At 41.9% G+C, this 23,266-nt stretch overlaps 1 protein-coding gene across 3 annotated transcripts in view; it reads right to left on the bottom strand.

The window, feature by feature from the left end:
• The window catches only part of TRIM29 (tripartite motif containing 29), a 67,221-nt gene extending 63,224 nt beyond the window's left edge, over nucleotides 1-3,997 (bottom strand). For 2 of the 3 annotated variants that reach the window (XM_075190815.1, XM_075190816.1), the window contains exon 1: nucleotides 3,213-3,997. In XM_075190815.1, coding sequence (XP_075046916.1) covers nucleotides 3,213-3,815 — 603 coding nt within the window. In that variant the 5' untranslated portion in view covers nucleotides 3,816-3,997. The remainder of the gene's footprint in view (nucleotides 1-3,212) is intronic. The other variant, XM_075190814.1, reaches the window with a different exon arrangement.
• Between the last annotated feature and the right edge of the window lie 19,269 nt (nucleotides 3,998-23,266).

Raw genomic sequence — 23,266 nt, forward strand, 5'->3', positions numbered from 1 at the left:
CGTGCAGGTGAAGCGTGAGGATTCTAGTAGCCATCATGTAGCTTAGGGACGTTTGACATTTTCCTTCATTACATTACGAAGACAGCATATGATCAATAATGCCTAGTTGTGTGACCTAAAGTATTAGGTGGTGTGTCTAATTTACAGTAATATAAGTTAAAATGTGCTTTTATTGACTTTATTGAGAATAGGTATCTAAAAAGAGAGATAATTAACATGATGAGTACTGCTGGCTGGGTGAAAACAAATTAAGATATATGTCAATAAACTTGAATTTGATAAAACATTAATACCAATGGTTTTCTTTGCATATTGATTAAAACTTTTACAATATTGATTTTAAAAATTGTATGAGCTGGAAGTGCTTGTGTAAATTATTTAAAGATATAAATTTAGTATGAGGTGGATCTGCATGTAATATTATTTACTTATATAAATTACTTTTGTTGGTATGATGTGTATATGCATTTTATCTGCCCATATTTAATTTTTTCAGAAATTATGGCATGCAGTGAATTAAATGTAATAAAAATAAACTTCCATTCTTTAAACATTGGATTTTGCACTATAAAGATACCTACTAGTGTAATAAGCCCTCATATTGGTGAGATGCTTGGTTGTTGTGCAAAATAGTAAGTATAAAAATAATATAAATATCATCACTGGGACCCACACACTTTTCATATAGTGACTTTCTGTCATGTGTTTGTGGCACCTGTAATGTGCTTATGTGAAAGCAGTGGGCATCCCACTGGTAAATTTAAACTTCTTGCTAAGTTATTTTGTGCACCATCTTGCAAAAATAGATGTTGAAAATCACACTGGCAGACACCTGAAGTCTAGTCTTTTAAATACAAGAATTCAATGAGAGTAGAGTTACTTTTACTTACATATATATATATCTACCTCACCAATTAATTTTGAAATACAGAACTTTATGTGCAGTAAAATGTAATTACATGAATGTAGCAGAACCTGTTTTACTATAGTAACAAATAATGTTAATGGTAGAGTTTTTGAAGCACATAAACATTTCCTGTATGTATATTGGCTATAAATGACACAATGAAAAGCAATGTATGGATTTCTGAATCTGACAGTATCTTACATGCAATAAAAGTTGGTCTGTGATGTATAATTGTTTTTGATCTGGGGTTTGGTTTGATTTTATATAGTATGGGACCACATAAATGTGTTTAATGCATGATCTTAAGGGAGTGGTGGGTATCACAATAATGGCTACTTCGATGTCATTGCTGCTATTAATGTTATGTAAATTTGCAAGCAAATAGGCAACTGTGGCTTTAAAAATGAAAATATTCTACAAAGCTATGTTCTCTGCACAGACAATATTTTGGCATTTATTATCTATAACGTAAATAGGACATGAAAAATAATTCTGGTTACAAGCAGTTTGATTTGAGTAATGTTGTAAGTTATTATCTAGTTAGGGAGCCACCATTGTTAAAATGTAGTTTAGTTTAATAATTAAAATGTGCAGCATGTAAATAGCATATTATGTAGGTATACTTGAATACAGGAACAACCAGTACAAAATAGCACTATATTTAAAAGGCACCCTTTTTCTTCCTTTATCTATAGGGATGTTTTTAGCGTATACAAGGGTAAACAAAGATCAGGCCTCAGCAAAATGATCAGGATTCATCAGGTTTTAAAGCCTGAAGACCATTATTAAAAAGCACTAAGAAACTATCTTACAGGCCACGGATGCAAGTTCTCATTACTAATTCCTCAGGTGGGGTTGAAGTGATGTCAGTCTGCGTAACTCACAGAATTAGGCTGCAGGCAAGTGCCTTGTCTGCATAATGCTCAGACACACCCAAGGTGGGGCTGCACAACAGCCACAGATTTTAGTTATTATACAGAGGCATTCATGAAATGTCATAATAAAGGAGACGCCCTCAGTTTGAGTTATGTTCAGACAGGTAACAGCAGAATTTAAGTCTTCCTACAGTTAACTACTTCCAAACACTGCATTCTGCAATAGAACTTCAAAATGACTTCCAAACCCTAAATAAGTAAAATCCAATTCTGTTAATTTACAGAGGTGTTTAGAAATCGTCAATGCTTTCTATTTCAATATTGGAAAACCCAAAAAGTGCACAATATATAATATGTCATTCTATAAGTTTATGGAAACTGATTATATATTATATGTGTTAATTATTGAATGACTCAATATCCCATTTCTACACAATATTCAATTAACATAAAGTATAGATTATTAATATTTTTTTCCATGTACAGTTTATCCCATTTTCACATACTGATATTTACAACTATTGGAAGATTTATGAAGAATGTATCACATTGCTCAATTGTATATAATGTCAAAGATTGTTCACCTCACATGAAGATTAACATTGACATATCAAATAATGTCCTTAAAATTAGGGAATAGGGGGATTTTCTTTTGGATAATCTAAAATAAGAGTTATGATGATGGCAATAATAAGACCATGTGAAACGAGATAATGCCATATATTTTTTTATCCGGATAGTTCATAACAATTAAACCAGTGCAGGTACCTTACAGACCATATTGAGGATATTTTTTTACACAATGACAATTAAAAAATATCGGATTTCTGTGTGTACGCTGCCAGTCTTTAGCAATGCTACTCTACACTTACACTTGCAGTGTTCCAGATATTGCCAAGATGAAAAAATATACTAAGGGGTATATTTACTAAACTGCAGGTTTGAAACAGTGGAGATGTTGCCTATAGAATATACTGAATAAATGATAACTAGAATCTGGTTGTTATAGACAATATCTCCACTTTTCTAAGTCTGCAGTTTAGTAAATATACCCCTAAAAGCAGATACATTCTGAAAAAGATCTTACAATATTGTGTTATCTAACTTGTAAAATAGATTGATCTGTTTGTAATTGCCCTTCCCTGGTGGCTCTAGTTTATATAACAAAAGCAGCATTTACATTGAGAGTTGTTTTAGTATTTTGCTTTACTTGAACAATACAAGTAGAGTTCATAGGCATTATCTAAGGAGAGATTAACGTTCTTAATGTAATGATTTAACTATGACTATACATAACTCTTACAGGCACTTTGATAAATTATGTTAATATAGGTTTTTTTCCATGAGTATTATATTTGACAATGACAATACTTCTTTAGTTCTTCTTAACCTACAATAAATTAATATTATGTGCTGATAGCGACACTTACCTCTTTCACATATTTTTCAGCCTCAACTGTCACTGTATTGTGATTCTTATGTTCCTGGAACATGCACAGATAGCAGATGCATGTTTGGTCTGTTTGACAAAACAGCTCCATTGTTTTGCTGTGCAGTTGGCATTTTCTGGCTTCAAAGTCTCTGATAGGATCCAGCAGCTTGTGGTCTCGAAAGGCAGCCCCCTCCAGATGGGGCTTCAGGTGAGGCTCACAAAATGAAGTCTGGCAGACCAGGCAGGACTTAACAGCTTTCTTCTTATCATCAATGCATGAATCGCAGAGGACTTCATCAGAATCTATGTTAGATCCTGTGCTTACACGAATAGATCTCCGAGCTTCTGAATTTTCAATACTAGGACTTCCAGCTGCCTTTACATCAGATGCAGTATAAAGGCTCACCCTGCTAATTTTGACACCCCCTGTTCCAGGACTGGTTTTAAGTACTGTTGTCTTCACACCGCCATTGTCTGAAGCAGGACTACTTAGTACCTCTTGATTCTCATCGATACTTGAGTTTGCAAAATCCTGGTGCAAACTGTCATTACCATCTTCGGAAAAGGAGCCATTGGCTGTTTTTATATCCTGATCTTCCATGGTCTTCCTTACTGGATTTTATAAAATACTTCTTAATGCTATAGATTCTATATGCTGGCAAATCTGTTGAGATGCTTTAGGATCAGAGAGAGTGAACAATGAAAGTACTCTGATAAATAACTAACTACCTGTGACTCACACCTATTCTAAAGATGAAACCTGATTCTTGTCGATGAAGAAGATATGCAGGTGAGATGAGACAGCTAAGGTTACACAATCTGATCCACACCCAGGAAGCTTTGAGAACATTCCTGCCCTGCCCTCTTTTACAGGAAAAAAAACTATTTCTTTTAAATTATTTTCCCACTGGCTGCAACCTGCCCGACTTGACGTTGCAGACAATTTTTTTCTGGCAGTTCAACCTGCTGATTAAGTCTACTATAAGCCGCTAGAGTTCTACATACAACTGCAATTTTGACTTTTAATTAAACTTTAGTTTAATTGCATGCAATATTTTACCCAAAGGCATGCATATAAAACACTTAATAATTGTAAAATATTAAAATATAAACAATTGCAAACTGAGTTGTGCAAATAAAGCATCTAATGTTGTTAAACAAAAATATTATTCACTGTTGTAAAATAAATATTAAGAAACAATAGTATTGTAAAGTTTGTCAACATTTTTTTTAAAAAAAACTTTATTTAAAGAGGAAACAGCAGAAAGTATACAAAGATCATATTAAACAAAATAATGTTAATATACAAGATGTCTCCTTTTAGTTTTATATGTTTTATCAATAGTGGAAAGGAAAGGGAAGGGGGAGGATAGAGGGGGGAAAGAAGGAGAGGAAAAGAAGGTGGGTGGGAAGTAAATAAGAAAGGCACAAATACCACCAGAAACATTGCAAAGGAAAGTACATGGGGCATAGCCAGAAACAATTAAACCATGTAGTTAAAAATCAGACATCAACAAGATTGGGATCCAGTTGCGGCCAAAGAACTATGTTCCAATAGCGGGGGGAGAGCCAAAGTGGATAGGCAACTACGCTTTCTAGTAAGTACCATGGCGCCCACATATTGTCGAATTTATTTTATTTATCATGGAGTTAGTACGTAATACTCTCCATGTTTGTGACATGCCATATGTAAGTCTGTAGCTCCTGCATGGAGAGAGGAGAGTGGCCTTGCCAATGCTTTGCTATTAGAGATTTAGCAGCTGCTAGTATATAAGAGATAAGCTTGTTAGAATGGGCACTCTCATCAGGTATATGGCGAGAGAGAAGGAACAACTAGAGGTCCTTACTCACCTGTTGTTCTGACTCAGAGTTTATAAACCCAAGGACCATGTTCCAGAAGGTAAACTATAAGAAGGCAGGTATACCATATATGTAGCATCGTACCCCTCTAACCACATTCCTGCCAGCAACTCGGAGTGGCCATGTGAAACATTCTAGACAGCTTATGCAGGGTTTAGTACCTCCTATAGTATAATTCGGCAGTTCCCAATGTGTGGCTCCCAGGGGTGCCGCGGCGCTGTCACTGGGGTGCTGCGAGCCAGCCATAGGAAAAAAGAAAGAGCACATAAACTTACCAATCCGTAGGGCGCCGGGACCCAGCAGCCTCCTCTCTCCCGCAGCTTGTTACTGAAGTCGATATCCAGTGACAGCTGCGGGAGAGAGGAGGCTGCTGGGTCCCGGCGCCCGACGGATTTCTTTTTTCCTATGGCTGGCTCGCGGCAGAAGAGTGAGAGGGAGTGTGACAGCGGGCAGACAGTGGGGCAGACAGTGGGGCAGACAGTGGGGCAGACAGCGGGGCAGACAGTGGGGCAGACGAGTGTGACAGCGGGGCAGACATAGGGGCAGAGGAGTGTGACAGCGGGGCAGACAGAGGGGCAGAGGAGTGTGACAGCGGGGCAGACAGAGGGGCAGAGGAGTGTGACAGAGGGGCAGAGGAGTGTGGCAGAGGAGTGTGACAGAGGGGCAGACAGAGGGGCAGAGGAGTGTGGCAGAGGGGCAGACAGAGGGGTGGAGGAGTGTGACAGAGGGGCAGAGGAGTGTGACAGAGGGGCAGAGGAGTGTGACAGAGGGGCAGACAGAGGGGCAGAGGAGTGTGACAGCAGGGCACACAGAGGAACAAAGGAGTGTGACAGCGGGGCAGACAGAGGGGCAGAGGAGGGGGGGACATCGTGAGAGGGGCAGTGGAGGTTGACATAGCATGACATGGGCAGAGGAGGAGGACAGCGTGAGAGGGGCAGTGGAGGGGGACACAGCGTGAGAGGGGCAGAGGAGGGGGACAGCGTGACAGAGAGCAGAGGAGGGGGGACAGCGTGACAGAGGGGGCAGTGTGTCTGGATGCAGAGGGGGCAGTGTGTCTGGATGCAGAAGGGGCATAGTGTCTGGATGCAGAGGGGGCATTTTTGCATACAACTAAATAAGTATTTCTGTCCTGACGTAAAATACTTTTTACATTTTTTTGACCCAACTACTTCTAAAACAGGACTGCTCAATAATTATTTTGGAGGGTTGCCTTGAAAAAATTTGGAGACTCTAAGGGTGCCACGAACTGCAAAAGTTTGGGAACCACTGGTATAATTTGTAGACCGTTTCCTTGATTAATGCAGAGATCAAACTCTTGGCAATTCCCTACCTGACCTCCTCCCAACAAGAGTCATCTGGGAGGGGTCCCCAGTCATTCTCCCATTCCCGTTCTTGCCATCCTGGTGTGTTGAGGGTGGTCTTTATCAGCCAATTATAAATCCTGGATATCATCCCTTTGGTGAATGGGGAATGTAGACACATATGCCTCTACCTCCACCGACCCTGGGCCTCTTGAGCACTGCTACAGAGATTCTAGGGGCTTGACACACCATATAAATTTGAGAAAAGTGAAGTGCAAATCTCAAAACACAGTCAGGAACTTTCACCGGAAGAGTCTGGAAAAGGTATAGAAGTTTACGGATCAGGTTCAGCAATGATTCTCCCCAGCCACGATATGATATAGCTCCTCCATATTGCTCGATCCTGCTTAATTTTAGTCAAAAGGGTGGAAATGTTCCCAATATAACATATCATAGGAAGAGGTGATGTAGATTCCAAGATATTTGATCTTATTTGCCTGTCAGTGCAAGACAAAATTAGCCTGTAGGCTGGTCCTAAGGGAAGGAGGGGCATGAAGGATCAGGGCCTCTGATTTGGTAAAGTTAATTTTATAACCTGACAGAAGGCCATACTCATCCATGAGTCTGTGGAGGGTGGGCAAAGATTCCTGGGGGTTCGTCATGGAGAGGAGTAAATCATCAGCAAAGAGGGAGACCCTGAATTTTCCCTAACTGTAGGGAAATTATAAATATATACCCCCCGTCAGAAATTCAGCGGAGAAGCCATACACTTTCAGAACATGAAACATAAAGTCCCATGAAATCCGGTCGAATGCCTTCTCGGTGTCTAGGGAGAGCAACATGGCTGGGAGACGTCTCTGGTTGATTATTTGGACTAGGTCTATCGCGCAACGGGTATTATCCCTCGTCTAGTGACCCAGAATGAACCCTGTCTGATTGTAATGGATCAGACCCAGAAGAACTCTATTCAAATGGGTAGCCAGGATCTTTGCATATAACTTAACATCAACATTAAGGAGGGAGATGGGATGATAGCTTGCACAGTCACTGGGGTCCTTCCCCTCCTTATGAATGACTACAATACGCGCTTCCAACATTGATTTAGGGAAGGGATCTCCATTCAAGACAGCATTGAGCAGGGTGCGGAGGTGGGGGACCAAGGTCTGGGAAAATCTCTTGTAGTGTGCCTTAATAACAGTCAGTATTTCCTCCGTCGTAATTTCCTAATTTAATGGTTGGGCTAAGCTACAGGTGAGTGTGGGGAGATTCGCTTGTCTCAGAATAGCTGCTCCTGGGGTTCAGGGCATCTAGAGTAGAGTAGAATAGAACTTCTGAAACTCGCAACCTATCTGGTCAGGGCTGAGTGGGTGAGCCAGAGGGAGACTTCTGGGCCATAACATTGTTTTGGGATCTCTGAGCCCTCAGATGAGCGACTAAGATCCTATCTGCCTTGTCTCCCTTCTCGTAGGATGTTTGCTTCAGCCATTTCAGGGCTGCGGCAGTGGACTCCAAGCGACGGAGGTTCAAATCAGACCTCACCTTTAGAAGTTTGGTCAGAGTGGTGTCATCTGGGGAGAGTTTGTGTTGTTTCTCCAGAGTTTGGAGTTGGATAGCTATCAATGTACGCTTATAGATGACCAGCATCTTACGGCGTAAGGCCATCCTAAAAAGGTGGCCCTATACCACCTACTTATGAGGTTCCCAGTGGGTTGTGGAAGGTATAACAGGGAGGTCATTGTGAAGAAAATACTCTTCTAATTGGGTCCGGAATTCTTGTGTAAATTGCAGGTTGTGGAGAATGGTGTCATTGAGGCGACACACGGGGCAAGGGCAGGAGACTATGTCTGAAAGGTTAGCAGATATGGGAGAATGGTCAGACCAGATCATCAGATGTATGTGAGCCGCCCGGAGTTTCAATGACAGATCATGGCTGAGGAAGACCATGTCTATTTGTGAATAGGTGCCATGGAACGGAGAGTAGAATGGATAATCTCGGGAGGAGGGTTCCCTAAGACTTCAAGAGTCAAAGAGAAGATGGTGAGTGAGGAGAGAGGGGTGGGGTAGAGTGGATGATCTATCTATGATGTCATCTACTACAACATTAAAGTCCCTTGCAATAATCACTTCTCCCTGGCAGACCCAAGAGAGCAAGGAGTCTAGGGCAGCGAAACACAAACATTGGTTTTGATTCGGTGCTAGAGTAAATAGGGTATTGTTGAGCTTTCCCACCAGAATTAGAAAACAACCGTCAGGGTCAGAATGGCATGTCAACAGCTCAAATGTCACATGGGAGGTAAAAAGTGTAGCAACATCCCATTTTTTCAGTCTGGGGATCACAAGCATGGAAACTAAAAGGGTACAGTCTAGACTTCAATTCCAGATGTGAGTGACAAGTAAAGTGTGTCTCCTTAAGAAAGACTCTATCAGCCCTATGTTGTTTAAGTGTAAGATAAAGTGTTGTACATTTTTGTGGGCTGTTCAAACCTTTAACATTTAAGGAGAACATCCTAAGAGCCATCGGGAGGTGGAAAAAGGACCAACCCTGGTCCTCGAGTGAGGGTCAGATGTGCTTTAAGAAAACAGAGCAACAATACAAAGTCAGTAATGTTGCAATGAAGACTAAGAATATCAAAAAGTGCCTGAAGTAAGGAAAAATGGAAGGGAGACGAGGAGGAAAAAAGGGGAGCAGGGAAGTGGACAGAACTAGTATATGGGGGCACATCTGGCCCGTGATGCTGGCCAGGATAAGTAAGGGGCAATGCCAGTGTCAGGGAAGGTCCGGGCGAGGGCAGTATACCCATTATGAGGACATGGTCAGAGATAGAGGAAAAGGTGTGGTAGTCCCAACCACAGTTGGTGGACTTCCACACCACCTCCTGGCCATGGTCAAAAAAGCTGAGAAGGGAACCAGATGGAGGGGGAATGTCATACAGGGCATGGATCAACTACTACCATGGTCCAGATATCCATTCAAATAAAAAGAAATGGGGCAGTAACAGAGTATCTAAAACAGTAAGAAAGCAATGAAATAAAAACACAGAAAGTTATTAAACAACAAGGTAAAGCAACATTCTGGACCTAAGGCCCACAAATCCTCTAAGTCTACATGAGAAGGACCAAAAACCAGGAGTCTGTCATGTAGATAAATGGGAAATAAAGTAAAGCAGTTTTTGAGCTTTTGAGAATGAGAACACAATAAGCACATATCAAGAACAGAGGCTGTGGTTTAGTGGTTTTTGTCACAGTTGTCCACTTGGTAGTTGGGAGCTTCCAGACGGAGGTGGTGAATGCCAAAGAGCTTGAGCCCGGTCACTGTGTTGGTGGTGGGTAGGGAAGGTCGGGTCTGGGAGTCCCAATGTCTCAAGGAGTCAGACTGCTTCTGCCATTGTACAAGCAGAGTGAAGACGGTTATGATGCCAGAGGAGAAGAGAGAACAGAAAGCCCCAGCGATATGGTCCCTGAGGATACATGTCACTGATTTCAATTCACGCCTCTTGAGGAGGGTGAGCGGGGTGGCCTCCTTGAATGAGATTGAGTCAGTCTTACCAGATTCCCGCATGATCGCCTCCTTAGTAGTATCATAGTGACAAAGGAGGATGACATCCCGAGGATTCCTGAGGGTGACGATGAAGGGCTCTGGGCTCTGTCCAAGAGGAACTGATCCTCTAGATTAGCAGGAGCTAGACAGGCAAAGAGTCTTCTCAGGTAGTAATCAAGGAGGGCTTGATCAACCTTCTCTATGATCGCTCTGATGCGCAAGTTATTATTTCAGGCCCTGTTCTTTTGGTCTTCTTGTTGTTCCTACAGATGAAGCATGTCTTGCTGTAGGCGCTGGAGGTCAGCCACTGTGTCCCAGTGAGAGGAGACAACTTCATCCATTTTAGTGTCAAGGTGTTCCATCCTGTTCCCAAGGTCCTGCAATTCAGTCTTCAGTGAGCCAATTGCTTTTTGAACTTCTGTTTGGATCGCCAGTACCGATTTCCTTGTCTCCTTGACCTTACGGATTAATGATTGCAAATATTTGTAAGCCAGTGGCGAATCATCAGAATCAGAATGAACTATGCGGTGTGGAGTGGAAGTGCTTGGTGTCTTTGCTTCTGTATAGACAAATTTCTTAAGGCTCTAAGAGAGATTCGATCCACCCGCCTTCCTGTCCCCTTCAGGCATGGTACGCTCAAGGAAGAGGCCACAAATAGATCAAACAGGACGTGCTGTTGTGGAGGTTTCTGTGTTTAGGTTAGAAGAAAATGTAGAGTCATGACAATCCAGATGAGAACCCCGACCCAAGGGCTATGTGGGGCATCACAACTTAGTCCATGTCATGGCTCACATTAGAGCATAGCAATGTTCAAGTAGAAGTCCAGACCTCTCCGTCTGTGGGTGTGGAGAAAGGAGCTACTCCCTGTGTGCTAGAATGGGAAGAGCCGCCAGAGAGTGGGGGGTGGTGCAGAGTTCAGAATATAAGCACACTTTGTGTGGAAATGATGATAGATAGGTGATATGGTAAGTGCAAAGACAGTGGTCAGGAAAAGCTCAGAAGGGAGTTGAGTGGCTCGCTGCAGGAGGAGCAGTTCAGGCCTTTGTCTCAGGACAAGTGGCACAAAAATGATCCAGCGTCAGTACTCCCAGAGCTGCGGGTGTACCATGTTTATCTGGTAGATGAAGGGATCCCACTCAGATCTAGGACCGTTTATGCCTTTTTCTATATGAATTGGGGAAGGGGAAGCCTCTGAGAAAGGTCCGTTTTAATTAGGGATGGAGGAGCTCTGTCAGGAAGCGTCCACCATATATGCTGGCCAGGCCACCCCCAGTTTGTCAACATTTTGAAGGTGACACAGCATAGATAACTCTTTACTGTTTATGGAGCGTGCAAATTGTTCTGTTTACTATGGAAGTGTCAGTATGTGTTAACGTTAGTACAAAAATGCTGATAAAATATAAAATGGCTATAAAGCATGTCTTCATTGAAGATTATTCTCAAGGAAATCTGACAAAAGTGATTTCCCAGAAACAAAGTGTGATTGTTCTTGAAGGTAGAATTATAAGCCATATTTACAGAAGTAGTGCAAATAAGATATTTAATGTGACAATTATGTATATGTCTAATCACTGTGCTAGGAACAGCAGGTAATTACTGTTTTCATTCTGTCTGCTGCAGTGTTGCTTTCAGCCTGGGTGTGATCACTTGAACTCCTCTCACAGCTCAATCTTACACCTGCCCTGATTGGCACCTCTGTCTTTAAATACCTGTCAGTTTCATTGAACCTTTGCCGGTTATAGCGTTCAGTTCCTAGTTGCTGACCTGCTCCTGTGTAGTGTGCTGATTCCTGGATTGATATTCTGTGTATGACCTTGTTTCCTGGACTGTGTTTTACTGCTGGTGGCCCTGACCTTTTGCTTGTGACTCGGATATTCTAGCTTTCTGTGGGCCCTGACCGTTGCCTGAACCTTACCTCGTTGCCTGCTTCTGTGCTCGGACCCCATCTTGTTCCTGACTATGGTTATCTCCTGTTATCACCTCCTATACCTCGCTGCGCTGATATTCATAAGCTTGCACTACACTGAGTTTAAGACCTGGGTGCATCTGAGTACCTGTGAGCGCAACAAGCTCTATGGGAAAGGCGGCTGCCATAGGTGAAGACCTCTACACCCTGTTCTGCATGCTTATGATAATCAGCCATTAGCAGTAACATTCAGCCGTTAGCCGTAACATTAATGGTAGGAACAGCAGGTAATTGCTGTTTTCATTCTGTCTGCTGCAGTGTTGTTTTCAGCATGGGTGTGATCACTTATACTCCTCTCACCTGCAACTCAATCTGACACCTGCCCTGATTGGCTACTCCTTCTTTATATACCTGTCAGTTTCAATGAACCTTGGCCCATTATAATGTTACAGCTAACGACTGAATGTTACAACTAACGTCTGATTATCATAAGCTTGCAGAACAGGATGTAGAGGTCTTCACCTACAGTGGTGGGAAACAAACCCACAACCTTTGAATTAGAAGTCCAATGCGCTATCCATTGCAGAAGTTCTGGCTAATCAACTACAGGCTCAATATCAGATTGTTCAAGACTTTTCTATCAGATTGTCTGTTCATAAACAAGCCTCAAAGACTACCTCTTTGCAGGAAATTGAGGTTGAAGAACCCACACTTCATCTCCCAGATAGATTTTCTGGCAACTGAAGGGATTTCCACAAGGGAAGTTGCAAATTATATTTCAAACTACGTTCTCAGTCATCCGGTTTTGAACAGCAGCGAGTGGGTATTGTTATCTCATTGTTTCAAGGAGATCCACAAATCTGGGCATGTGGATTGTGCCCTGACAGTCCAGAATTGTTATCTGTAGATTCCTTTTTTCAAGCCCTGGGCCTCCTGTATGACGATCCTAATAAAGTCTCTTCTGCAGAGTCTAAACTTAGATCTTTGAAACAGGGACGTCGTTCTGCCGAAGAATACTGTTCAGAATTCTGCAGATTGGCCTCAGATTGTGATTTAAATGACCCAGCTCTCTGTAGTCAGTTCGTTTAGGTCTCTCTGAACTAATAAAGGACATATTGGTGCAATATCCAGCTCCAGATTCATTGGAGTTCTTTATGTGTTTGGCAATTCGCATTGATCTGCAAATAAATGAAAGAAGACTGGAAAAGCAATCTCATCTGCACAACTTTTTCTATATCTCTAACTCAGCTAGGACAGGGTTTACAAGGAAATGTAATCTAGGCTTTTACCTTTTACAGAACAAAAACTCCCTCCAGTTAGCTGCACAGATTTTCCTGGCCTCTGGGAGTATTGATGTCCTAGCTTTCGTGGACAGCGGAGCCGCTGAAAATTTTCTAGATATATTTCTGACACGGAAGTTTACTGTTCCTACCCACCCATTAGAAGTTCCAGTACCTGTCTGAGGTTTGGATGGGCACCTACTTTTGGGCGGAAGCGTGCTAGAGAGTACCAGCACTGTTACCCTGACAGTGGGTGCACACCATAAAGAATCCCTATCATTTTATCTTACTCAATCACCAACATATCCTATGGTTCTGGGGTACCTATGGTTTATCAAGCACAATCTAGTCCTTGATTGGTTCACAGGAGAATTGGTGGCATGGGGGAAAGACTGCCAGGGGACATGCTTAGCAACGCCTGTTAATGCTGGTTACGGCTTCGGTCAAACCAGGTCTTACACTATAGCTGCAAAATCAAAATTTTGCTGATGTTTTCTCCACACAATCTGTAGATACACTACCACCACATCGCCCGTAAGACTGCACTATTGATATTCAGCCTGGATGTAAATTTCCTAAGACTCGTGTATATTCTCTTTCCATGGAGGAGATCAAAGCCATGGAGAACTATATTTCTGAGAACCTGAAAAAAGGGTTCATTAGACCTTCTCGATCACCCCTTGGTGCCAAATTTTTCTTTGTCAAAAAGAAAGATGGAGATTTATGACCTTACATTGATAAGAGATGTCTGAATCAGAATACCATTAAAAACAAATATCCTCTGCCACTGATTTCTCAGTTGTTCGAACAGTTAAGCGGTGCTTCAGTATTTTCTCAGATAGATTTACGCAGAGCAAATAATTTGAAAAGCATTCAGAGGGGTGATAAAGAGAAGACCGTTTTTAAATGCTCATTCCAGACATTACGAGTATTGTGTTATGCCGTTTGGTCTTTCTAATGCACCAGCCGTGTTGCAGGACTTGATCAGTGATGTACTACGTGAATATCTGAGTAAATTCGTCATAGTGTATCTGGATGACATTTTGATCTACTCCATATCTTTGTCTCAACACTGTGAACAAGTCCGTTTGGTACTACAGAAACTTAGAGAGAATCATCTATTTGCCAAGTTGGAGAAATAGGAGTTTGAAGTCTCCACTGTGGCATTCTAGGGGTATTTCATTTCTGCCAATGAATTTACTTTGGATCCAGCCAAAGCCCAAGCCATCATTGATTGGAGTCTTTCTAGTAACCTAAAATACATCCAAAGGTTTCTCAGGTTTGCCAATTATTACAGGAGATTCATTGACAATTTGTCAGTATTTCTGGCACCTATCACTCAATTGATTAAGAAAGGAGAAGATCCAGCGGTATGGCCGTCAGAAGCTGTTAAAGCATTTGAGACTCTCAAAAAAACCTTTGTTTCCGCTCCCATCCTTAAACATCCAGATGCAAAGCTCCCTTTTATAGTTAAAGTGGATGCTTTTGATCTTGGTGTAAGGGGAGGAAGACCCCTGTACCCTGCTAATAGTGGGGCACCCCTTAGTGGAACCCTTGACCTGGGACCCAGATGGAGGAGAGACAATGCGAGTCCCCCTGGCGTACACCCCGCCAGAGCTCGCTCCCCCGCTATGCACTGTGAAGGAGAGTACGGGAGTGACCCTGTGCCAAGCCCCGCCTCCCGAACCCTAGCCGGCGCACTGCGCACACGGCTATGTCTAGACATGCCTGTGGACACGACAAGGTAAGGGGAAACAAAAAAAGAATCCAGCCACGGAGCCCCGCAGCCGACCAGAGCATAAGAAGGAGGGAAGGGGGGGGGGCAGGGGTGAGAGAATGGGGAAAAGGGAGAGGGGAGAAACGGGGAGAAGGAGAAAGTAGGAGGAAAGGACAGAGAAAGAAAGAGGATAGACAGGGGGATACACCAAAGAAAAATACAACAAATAAGTGGAGAAGTAAACTGTATAATAACAAAATATCACAAAGCAATAGAGCTCTACTCAGCCTGACTCCTCAGTGTGAAATCCAGAAGCAGAGAGACAGCTCTATTGAGCACCAACACCTATATAAACCTAAACGACTCCCCTCCCGAGTCTTATTGGATAATAAACTAAACTAGGCTATTACTGGTTAAACACCCCATCACTCAAACACGTGATTTTACCTTTGTTAAGTCTAATGGACACACTTCCCTTATAATGAAAACATTCAAGGAAGTGTCTTGGGTGTTTTTAAAAATCATTACTATGGTACATCATTATTTGAATTAATATATATATATATATATATTTTTTTTAACTATTTATTTTGAATACGCAATAACAGTTTACATGAGTTTACAAACATACTTTCACTTCAACAGCCTGTTGCACATGGTACAAAAATTCAAGCAGGCAACAAAGGGTAACTTACTACAGCAATGTGGTGAACAAGTGGGAATAACAAAGAAAATAAGAGGACTGGCTAATGTACAGAAGATAAATCAAACAATTAGGATGGAGCGGTGATTATATATTTTACGGGAAGGGGGGAATGAAGGGGGTAGGGGAGTAGGGAGGGGATATACCCGGGGTAGGGTAAGGGGAAGGGTGGATTGGATGAGCTTTTCACTCAGGTAATCCCAGGTACTGGAGCATGATGTGTGTTGAACCACGGTGTCCACACCTCACGGAATTTAGACACAATTATTCAGAAGGGCAGTGATAAAATTTTGAATTTGTATGAATTGGAATTGTGTGGCGGGGGAGGGTGGCATTTTATCCGAATTTCTTCATATGATGTAGGGACTGTTTCCCCCAAAATGTGTAGTAAGTGGTCAATCTTGTGCGATCTTCACCAGTGGGAGGCTGCATCTGACTCACATGGCGGAAACAATGGATGAGTCCAAATGGGCGTCAGGGGAGATGGGTAGGGCGCTAACGTGTGGTGTTTGTTAGCCAGGTCCCATGTTATTAATGTGAAGGAGTCCAGGGTTGAGGTGCCATGAGCTGATGTGGCTAAGTTGTGTGGCCAGGTAGTATTAGCGTAGTAACCGGAATCCCATGCCTCCCGCCTCCTTGGGATTTGAAAGTAGTGACTTCTTCGATCTGGGTTTCCTGCCGCAGGCAAATAAAGCGATTGCAGGCAGATTGAAGTTTTATCAGTGTCCTTTGAGGGATTGGGATTGGTAGTGTCTGGAAAAAGTATAGAAGGCATGGGAGGATCTTCATTTTGACCGCTTGTATTTTTCCTACCCAGGAGATGTACATGGGTTCCCATTTGGATAAGTCTTGTTGAATACTTGTTAATAAGGGCAGATAGTTCGATCTGTACAGCCCTGAGTAGTGTTTGGTGATATTCACTTCGAGATATTTCATGGAGTGAGGGCGCCACTGGAAAGTGTAGGATATTTGAAGAGCTTCTCGGGTGAGACTGTGGATATGAAGTGTTAAGGCTTCAGATTTAGTGTCATTAATTTTATATCCAGACAATTTCCCAAAGTGTGATAGTTCTAGCATTAGGTTCGATAGAGAAACGACCGAGTTTGTTAGTGTAAGTAAGACGTCATTTGCAAAGAGGGATATTTGTAGTGGTTAGGGCCCGGGGCGATACCAGTTATGTCATCGTTGAGGCGCATTCTAGCTGCACAATGCACAAGGAGAACAACAATGGTGATAGAGGGCAGCCCTGTCTTATACTGTTGTGTAGTTGAATGTGACTGGAGACCTGGTCATTGGTCATAACCCGCGAGGTGGGATTTGTATGGAGGACAGTGACAGCCTTCATAAAATGGCCTGGAAAACTGAATGCCTTCAGTGTGGAGAACATGAAGGGCCAAGAGACCTTGTCGAATGTCTTTTCCACGTCCAAGGCTAGTAGAAGTAAGGAAAAGTTTATTCACATTAATGTGGTGCACTAAGTCAATTACCCTGCGAGTATTGTCTAGTGCTTGTCTATTAGGAATAAAGCCCACCTGGTCAGGATCAAAAAAGCTCAGCCAGGGCTCCATTCATTCTGTTAGCTAGGATTTTAGTGAAGAGTTTGATATCAGTATTGAGGAGGGAAATTGGGTGGTAGATAGCGCAGGCAGTGTGATCTTTGTCCGGTTAAGGAATAACTATAATTGTGGAGGAGGTGGTGTCAGAGTGAAAGGTATTGCTGTGTAGTATCAAGTTAAATAGGTGAGTGAATTTCAGGAGCAGTGTGGGGGCAAATGTTTTTGCAATAGGACACAGTGAGTCCGTCTGGGCCTGGTGCTTTAGAGGGCTTCTGAGAGCTGAGGGCAAGTGTCCCGAACACACTTTTAGCTTTCGTGACTTTGGGGTGTTTGCTGTATGAGGTTACACATGATTCCAGCCCGCAGTCTCTCTCTGCCTATCACACAGGTTACAAACCTACTGAATCTCCCCTACACCGCACTCTCACACCCCACACACACTTCAGGTTTCCCACCACCTATTGAATACGGGCAATAGGACCCCAGTATACTGTCCCACACTGGCACACAAGGCTTCGGACTACCCACAGGCTAGCAAGGAACACACCAGCAAACAAAGGGTTAACTCTTCACATCTCCAGAATGTTACACAGATGTAAATGCATGCACACACTAGGCTTGTTAGTCAAATGTATCAACAAATCACTCCCTGACATTCAAAGGGTTAATTTGGTTGAGCTATTTTCTTCTTAACAGGCTAATGAACTCGTTGAGTATCAAGGACACCACTTACTAAATTTATAGATTTAATATACAAAGGTACATGGCATACAGATATATGTAAAAAAAATAATTAATAAACAATTGACATAACATACACAAGCAAAGCAGTTTAAAATAAAAGGAGTTACATTCGGAGTATAATTTACATGAGTTGCATAATCTGTGCCATGGGAAATTGGCTAGGAAGATAGATAGCTTATCAATGTTGATTGATTTTCCCAAAAGACTGACAGAAATGTCCCCTGGGTGTCACCTACGATTTGTTCTAAACGATTCCTAAAGTTTTTAACTTTGCTAACTTTTCTCAGATATATCCCAGATACATAACTTCCCCTTCAATAAACCAGTCATAACTTCCCATACATTTAAATACCAAATATGATGGGATTACAACAATATCAGATCTCATCCTAAAATACATGTGACTACGGCTCCTTGTATAGTTGGTATCTATGTTTTAAAACCTTTGTATGGTTTTTGCCCCTCAGTACGCAGTGGCATATGGATTTCCAAAAATATGTTCTAAATACCTGCATAAAGAGCCTTCAGGTTTTACCTGGGTCTCCAAGATTCTCACCTAGGCATTTGGCTTTCTAATTAAACCTAGTGGTTCTTTTGTGTTTACAATACCTATTGAAAGGAAGTCAATTAGGAAGTGGAATACATGATCAAAACAATGGATGCCTAGGATCTGCATATCTTAAACTTGTCTCCTCAACCTAATTACCTCCTACTGGGCTGATTTCCGAAATCCGAGCCCACCCGAACAGTGCGGATCCGACGGGATCCGAGCACTGTTCGGGAACTTCCGGGCGCCAAACGGAGCCAAACTGAGGCTATGACATCCAAGTCTCGCGTCGGATCTCGAGAGACTCGGATGTCATAAATTCAGCGCTAGCGGCCGCCATCTTCATTCTGGCTGCGATCACTCGTGAGAGAGGTTGCAGTTAGGGAGCTCCTGTCCTTGTTTTAATATTAGTGGTACTTTTGTGCTTTGTCCAGTGCTCTGTTCTGCTGAGTCCAGTGGTGCTTTGTCCTGTGCTTTGTCCTGCTGAGTCCAGTGGTGCTGCCTGTGTCCTGTGCTCTGTCCTGCTGAGTCCAGTGGAGCTGCCTGTGTCCTGTGCTCTGTTCTGCTAAAAAATAAATTAAAAATAATACAAAAATTATAAAAAAGAAAATTACAAAATTTTTTAAAAAAATTATAAAAAAATTATCCAAAAATAATTGTAAAAAAATATAAATAAATTATTTTAAAAATACTAGGTACTGCTGTATAACTCCAGTCCAGTGGTACTCTCCTGTGCCGCAGATAATTTGTAAAGGCTTTGCCGAGTGTGTGTGGTTTAGGGGTACGCTCTCTTGTGCTGCATATAATGGAGTACAAAAATTTGGAGGATAAAGTAGGGAAAGATCAACACCCACTTCCTCCTCCTAATGCTGAAGCTGCTGCCACTAGTCATGACATAGACGATGAAATGCCATCAACGTTGTCGAAGTCGTATAATTGGATGAACGAAAGTATATTGGTTTAATATTGGTTTGCCGTGCGTATTGCGAAGCGTACGCCACGTGTTACGTGACGTGGTGCGTTCGCACGGTAAAATACGCACGCACACACTCGCATTACAACAGTTAGTTATTTATATAATTTCATATTGGTTCTGTTACACTGTAATTCAGGAGCAGATAGTATTCGGTTTATTATTAGTCTATATATATATATATATATAGATATATATATATATATATATATATATATATATATATATGTTGATTATATGTACATTGTAGTGTTATTAAAGGTTTAGGTAATAGGAGAGGTGTCATGCCTGATATCATATTGAAGCCCTAATCATCAGCAGCTGTCCGGTGCAGTCGGCGAAGAGATCGCACATTGCATACTTTAGTTATTGATATTAGAGAGTAAAACCTTTGTATGATACTGGCTATGAAAAGGAGCAGACCCCCTGGAGAGAAGACCCCCACCTTTGGATTCCTTAGATTGAATCAACCTATTACCTGTCTGGCCTGGACCCACCCAACGTCTGGACCTATAGAAACAATCTACGTCATCTCTTTTGTTCACAATGAAACACTGACTGTATATATATTAGCTGCATCTCACTGGGGCCTCAGTCAACTCTGACACAATATTCTATACAGAATATTGTCCATCGGGTCCCGTGGTTGCGCAGCGTGCGCAAGCGATTGCAGCGGTATGTATGTATTATCTTTTGGTATTGGCTGTGCTGTACTGTACTTTATCATAATATAATAATGTATTGAATTGTTGACTATTTACATCTGCTAAAATAAATTACTTTGTGCTTTGGACACACATTCAATTGATTGGGCAATGCTTATTTTAAAACGATAGAATTACTTTAATAATTTGGGGGCTCGTGAGTTAGGAGTTACGTTACCGGCAGGTATGCAACGCTTACGAAATTCGGTTCCTCAACAAAGGGTGGATGGACGGACGCGTCGTATAAAGCAGGAAAGAACGTAATGCGTCTAATACCTGTGGTTCACTGTGTGTTGCGAAACTGAATGTCCGTTGTTGCATAGACTGAAGGAACGCTAATTAGAATCTAGGGACAAGAAAGAAAAATGTTTCTTTTTATTGTCGTTTTATGTTTTAAAGTGTATTGCATTGCTGTGCGTATGTGTAGTTCCTGCTGTGCGTACGCAAACTTACGGTAGATTTGCCACGTGGTTGAACAATAGTTTTGATAGTTGTTATATGCATACTGTAAGCACTTGGTAAAGTCTCTGAAAAGATAGTGCCATTGTTTGGGAAAGTTATTTTCTGTACAGAAAACAAAGGTTATGTGTGTGTATGTGAATAAATACATAAAGGCAAAAATATACTGGTAACTATAGGCAACTATAGGTTTTTGCACGTGACCCAATACTAATCACGACATTCACTGATAAAGGGTATTGTTTGCTGGAAGGGACAGAGCATTGCGGTGTTATCTGTGGTCCGCATAATGAATCATTGAGCTGTGCAAATCGACTGCATGGCAAGGCCGTGATTGAGTATTGGGAGGGCAGTGTGGTACTATTTAAAAATTCATAGCGCTGTAGTTCAGGTGTGTCTGACGGGGCATGTTAAAAAAGGTGACCTGACAACAAAGGTTCTGTTCTAGGGCTGAGCAGGATATAAAGAAACCTTTGTGTGAGTGGTGTTCTGTTCTAATAAGAGCAGGTGATAAAGAGACACCACAGAGTATGCATGGCATACTCGAAGCGAAAATAACAGGTTTTCGCGGCATTCCCAAATATTAATCGCAAAGCTTACCGATAGTTAGTATCCGTAAGCCGTGCGATCGGACCGCATGGTTGATTTAGTGCAGCCGTGATTGCGACTTGGGAGATGTGGGAGGAAATACGCTGCAACCACTGATATTCTTGATTGATATCTGGTGCTGACAGTGGTAAAGTACTCACACTAGGAAGGGCATTGATATCTTAAGGGGACGTGCCTGTTGAAAACGTCCATGAATAAAAAAAATCTCTAGTAAGTTCTGTTTCAAAGGAGAACAGGTAAAAGTCTTTTTGTGTAGCGTTGAGAAATAGGTTGTTTTCACAATGGATACGAAGCAAACGCTAGAGATAGTTCATGTTGTGCTACCTAATGAATGGCCGGTTGGTTCGGCAAAATATGTTATATATAATAAATACGGTGCGTATGCTACTGCATACTGCGACAAATGGGTCAAGATGACCTGGGAGTGTGTGAAACCTTTCCCAAACATAGGTACTCTTGACTCAGAGGTGTTAAATAATGTTAGAGATAAAGTGTGGTTGATTAAATCAACAAAAACGAGAATTGAACATGATGACTGTTAAAAATTGTGGCAAATGGAAGGTAACACGTGGCAGAGCAGCGTACGCACAGCGGAAGTGAGTGTAAGGAAAAACATGTGTTCAGCGGAAGTAAGCGTACCGGAAACAAGCATTCCGGAAGTGTGCATTGCAAAGCGTGGCGAACTGAGCGCAAACACGCCCCCGATAAATTCGGTTGGGGCAGGAAGTACAGCCAATACCAAAAATGTAAAAATGGTAACTAGTAACTTGTATGGTGTTTTAAGTAATGTTAAAAGTAATGTTTCAGGACAAAGAAGAGGAACGGTCCCACCAGCAGGGGCAGCTGCTGAAAGTGGTGAGAATAATGAAAAGGTTAACACAGGGGGAGACATTCATTGTACTGCAACAGCAATTCCAACAACTAGGTCAGAACAGAGTGATTTAGTAGGCTTATATCCTATCCGCAGAACAGCAGTTCCCAATGGGAAAGCGGACAGAGATGGTGTAGTTCCCATGAAACAGGTAGCAGTGTATTCTCCATGGACTAAGACGGAACTATTTACAATTATGTCTGATTTCCCTGATCCTAGAAAAGATTTGGCCAAGTGTCAGAAATTTATTAGACATTTAGGTAATGCACATGAACCTACTAATAAAGATTGGCGAGTGCTGTTTAGAGCTTGTCTTCCTCTCGATACTGATATACAGAAGTTCATTGAGGGTTGTAGCTTGGAGAAGGATAAACCCTTAACTGAGGATAACAATCAGCATAATATTAGACGTATAATCAAAGAGTTGGCCGTATATTTTCCAGTGACTGTGGAATGGGGCAAAATATACAACATCAAACAAAAAGGTAATGAGAATACAACTGATTATTTTTCAAGGGCGCTAGCGGGCATTATTAAGTACACAGGAATATGGGATATAATGGTAAATCCACATTACAGGGAGGTAACTGTTGCAGTACTAATGGATGGCCTCCAGGAGGATCTAAGGACCTGGATACAAACCTCTTTTCCTAATTGGAGAGGTCTCACGGTAACTGATATTAGAGAGCATGCTATAGAACATGATAAAAATATATGTAAAAAGGAAAAAGCACAGAGTGATAGGTTAATGATGTTGAGTATCCAGGCATTAGAAAAACTACATCCACAACCTCAGAATTATAAAAACCACTATAAGGGACGAAAGAACAGAAATCTTTGAAGTGTTTTAACTGTCTTAAAAAGGGACATTTGAGGAAAGATTGCAAAGAAAATATTAGAGCCAAGGCTAAGAAAATGGGACACGAAGCAAAGAGACTTGGCCCACCTAAGGGGGAATCACATAAACACCCACAGAGACGGCGCACACAAGTCTCGGAGACTTCTCAACAGTTTCCTGTGCACCTCATAGCAGCCAATGCCTTGGGGGAGAACCATAGTCAACCCTGGAGGTTAGGTCAGACCTGTAGTCCTACAAACAGGTGGGGTTTAAACTGTGGTAAGTAGTAGTGTACAAGAAACTGATTTCTAAAAGGTAACCTTTGTTGATTTTGTTTGTTCATTTATGTTGTGAAATGTTTGTTTTCCTAAATTGCTAGCCGACGGCAAAGAATAGAAATGTTTGTTGTGTTTGCTGTTTTAAGATAACTATCTTGTTTTTCTTCT

Source organism: Mixophyes fleayi, chromosome 11 (assembly GCF_038048845.1).
Source record: "Mixophyes fleayi isolate aMixFle1 chromosome 11, aMixFle1.hap1, whole genome shotgun sequence".
NCBI classification, from domain to species: Eukaryota; Metazoa; Chordata; class Amphibia; order Anura; family Limnodynastidae; genus Mixophyes; species Mixophyes fleayi.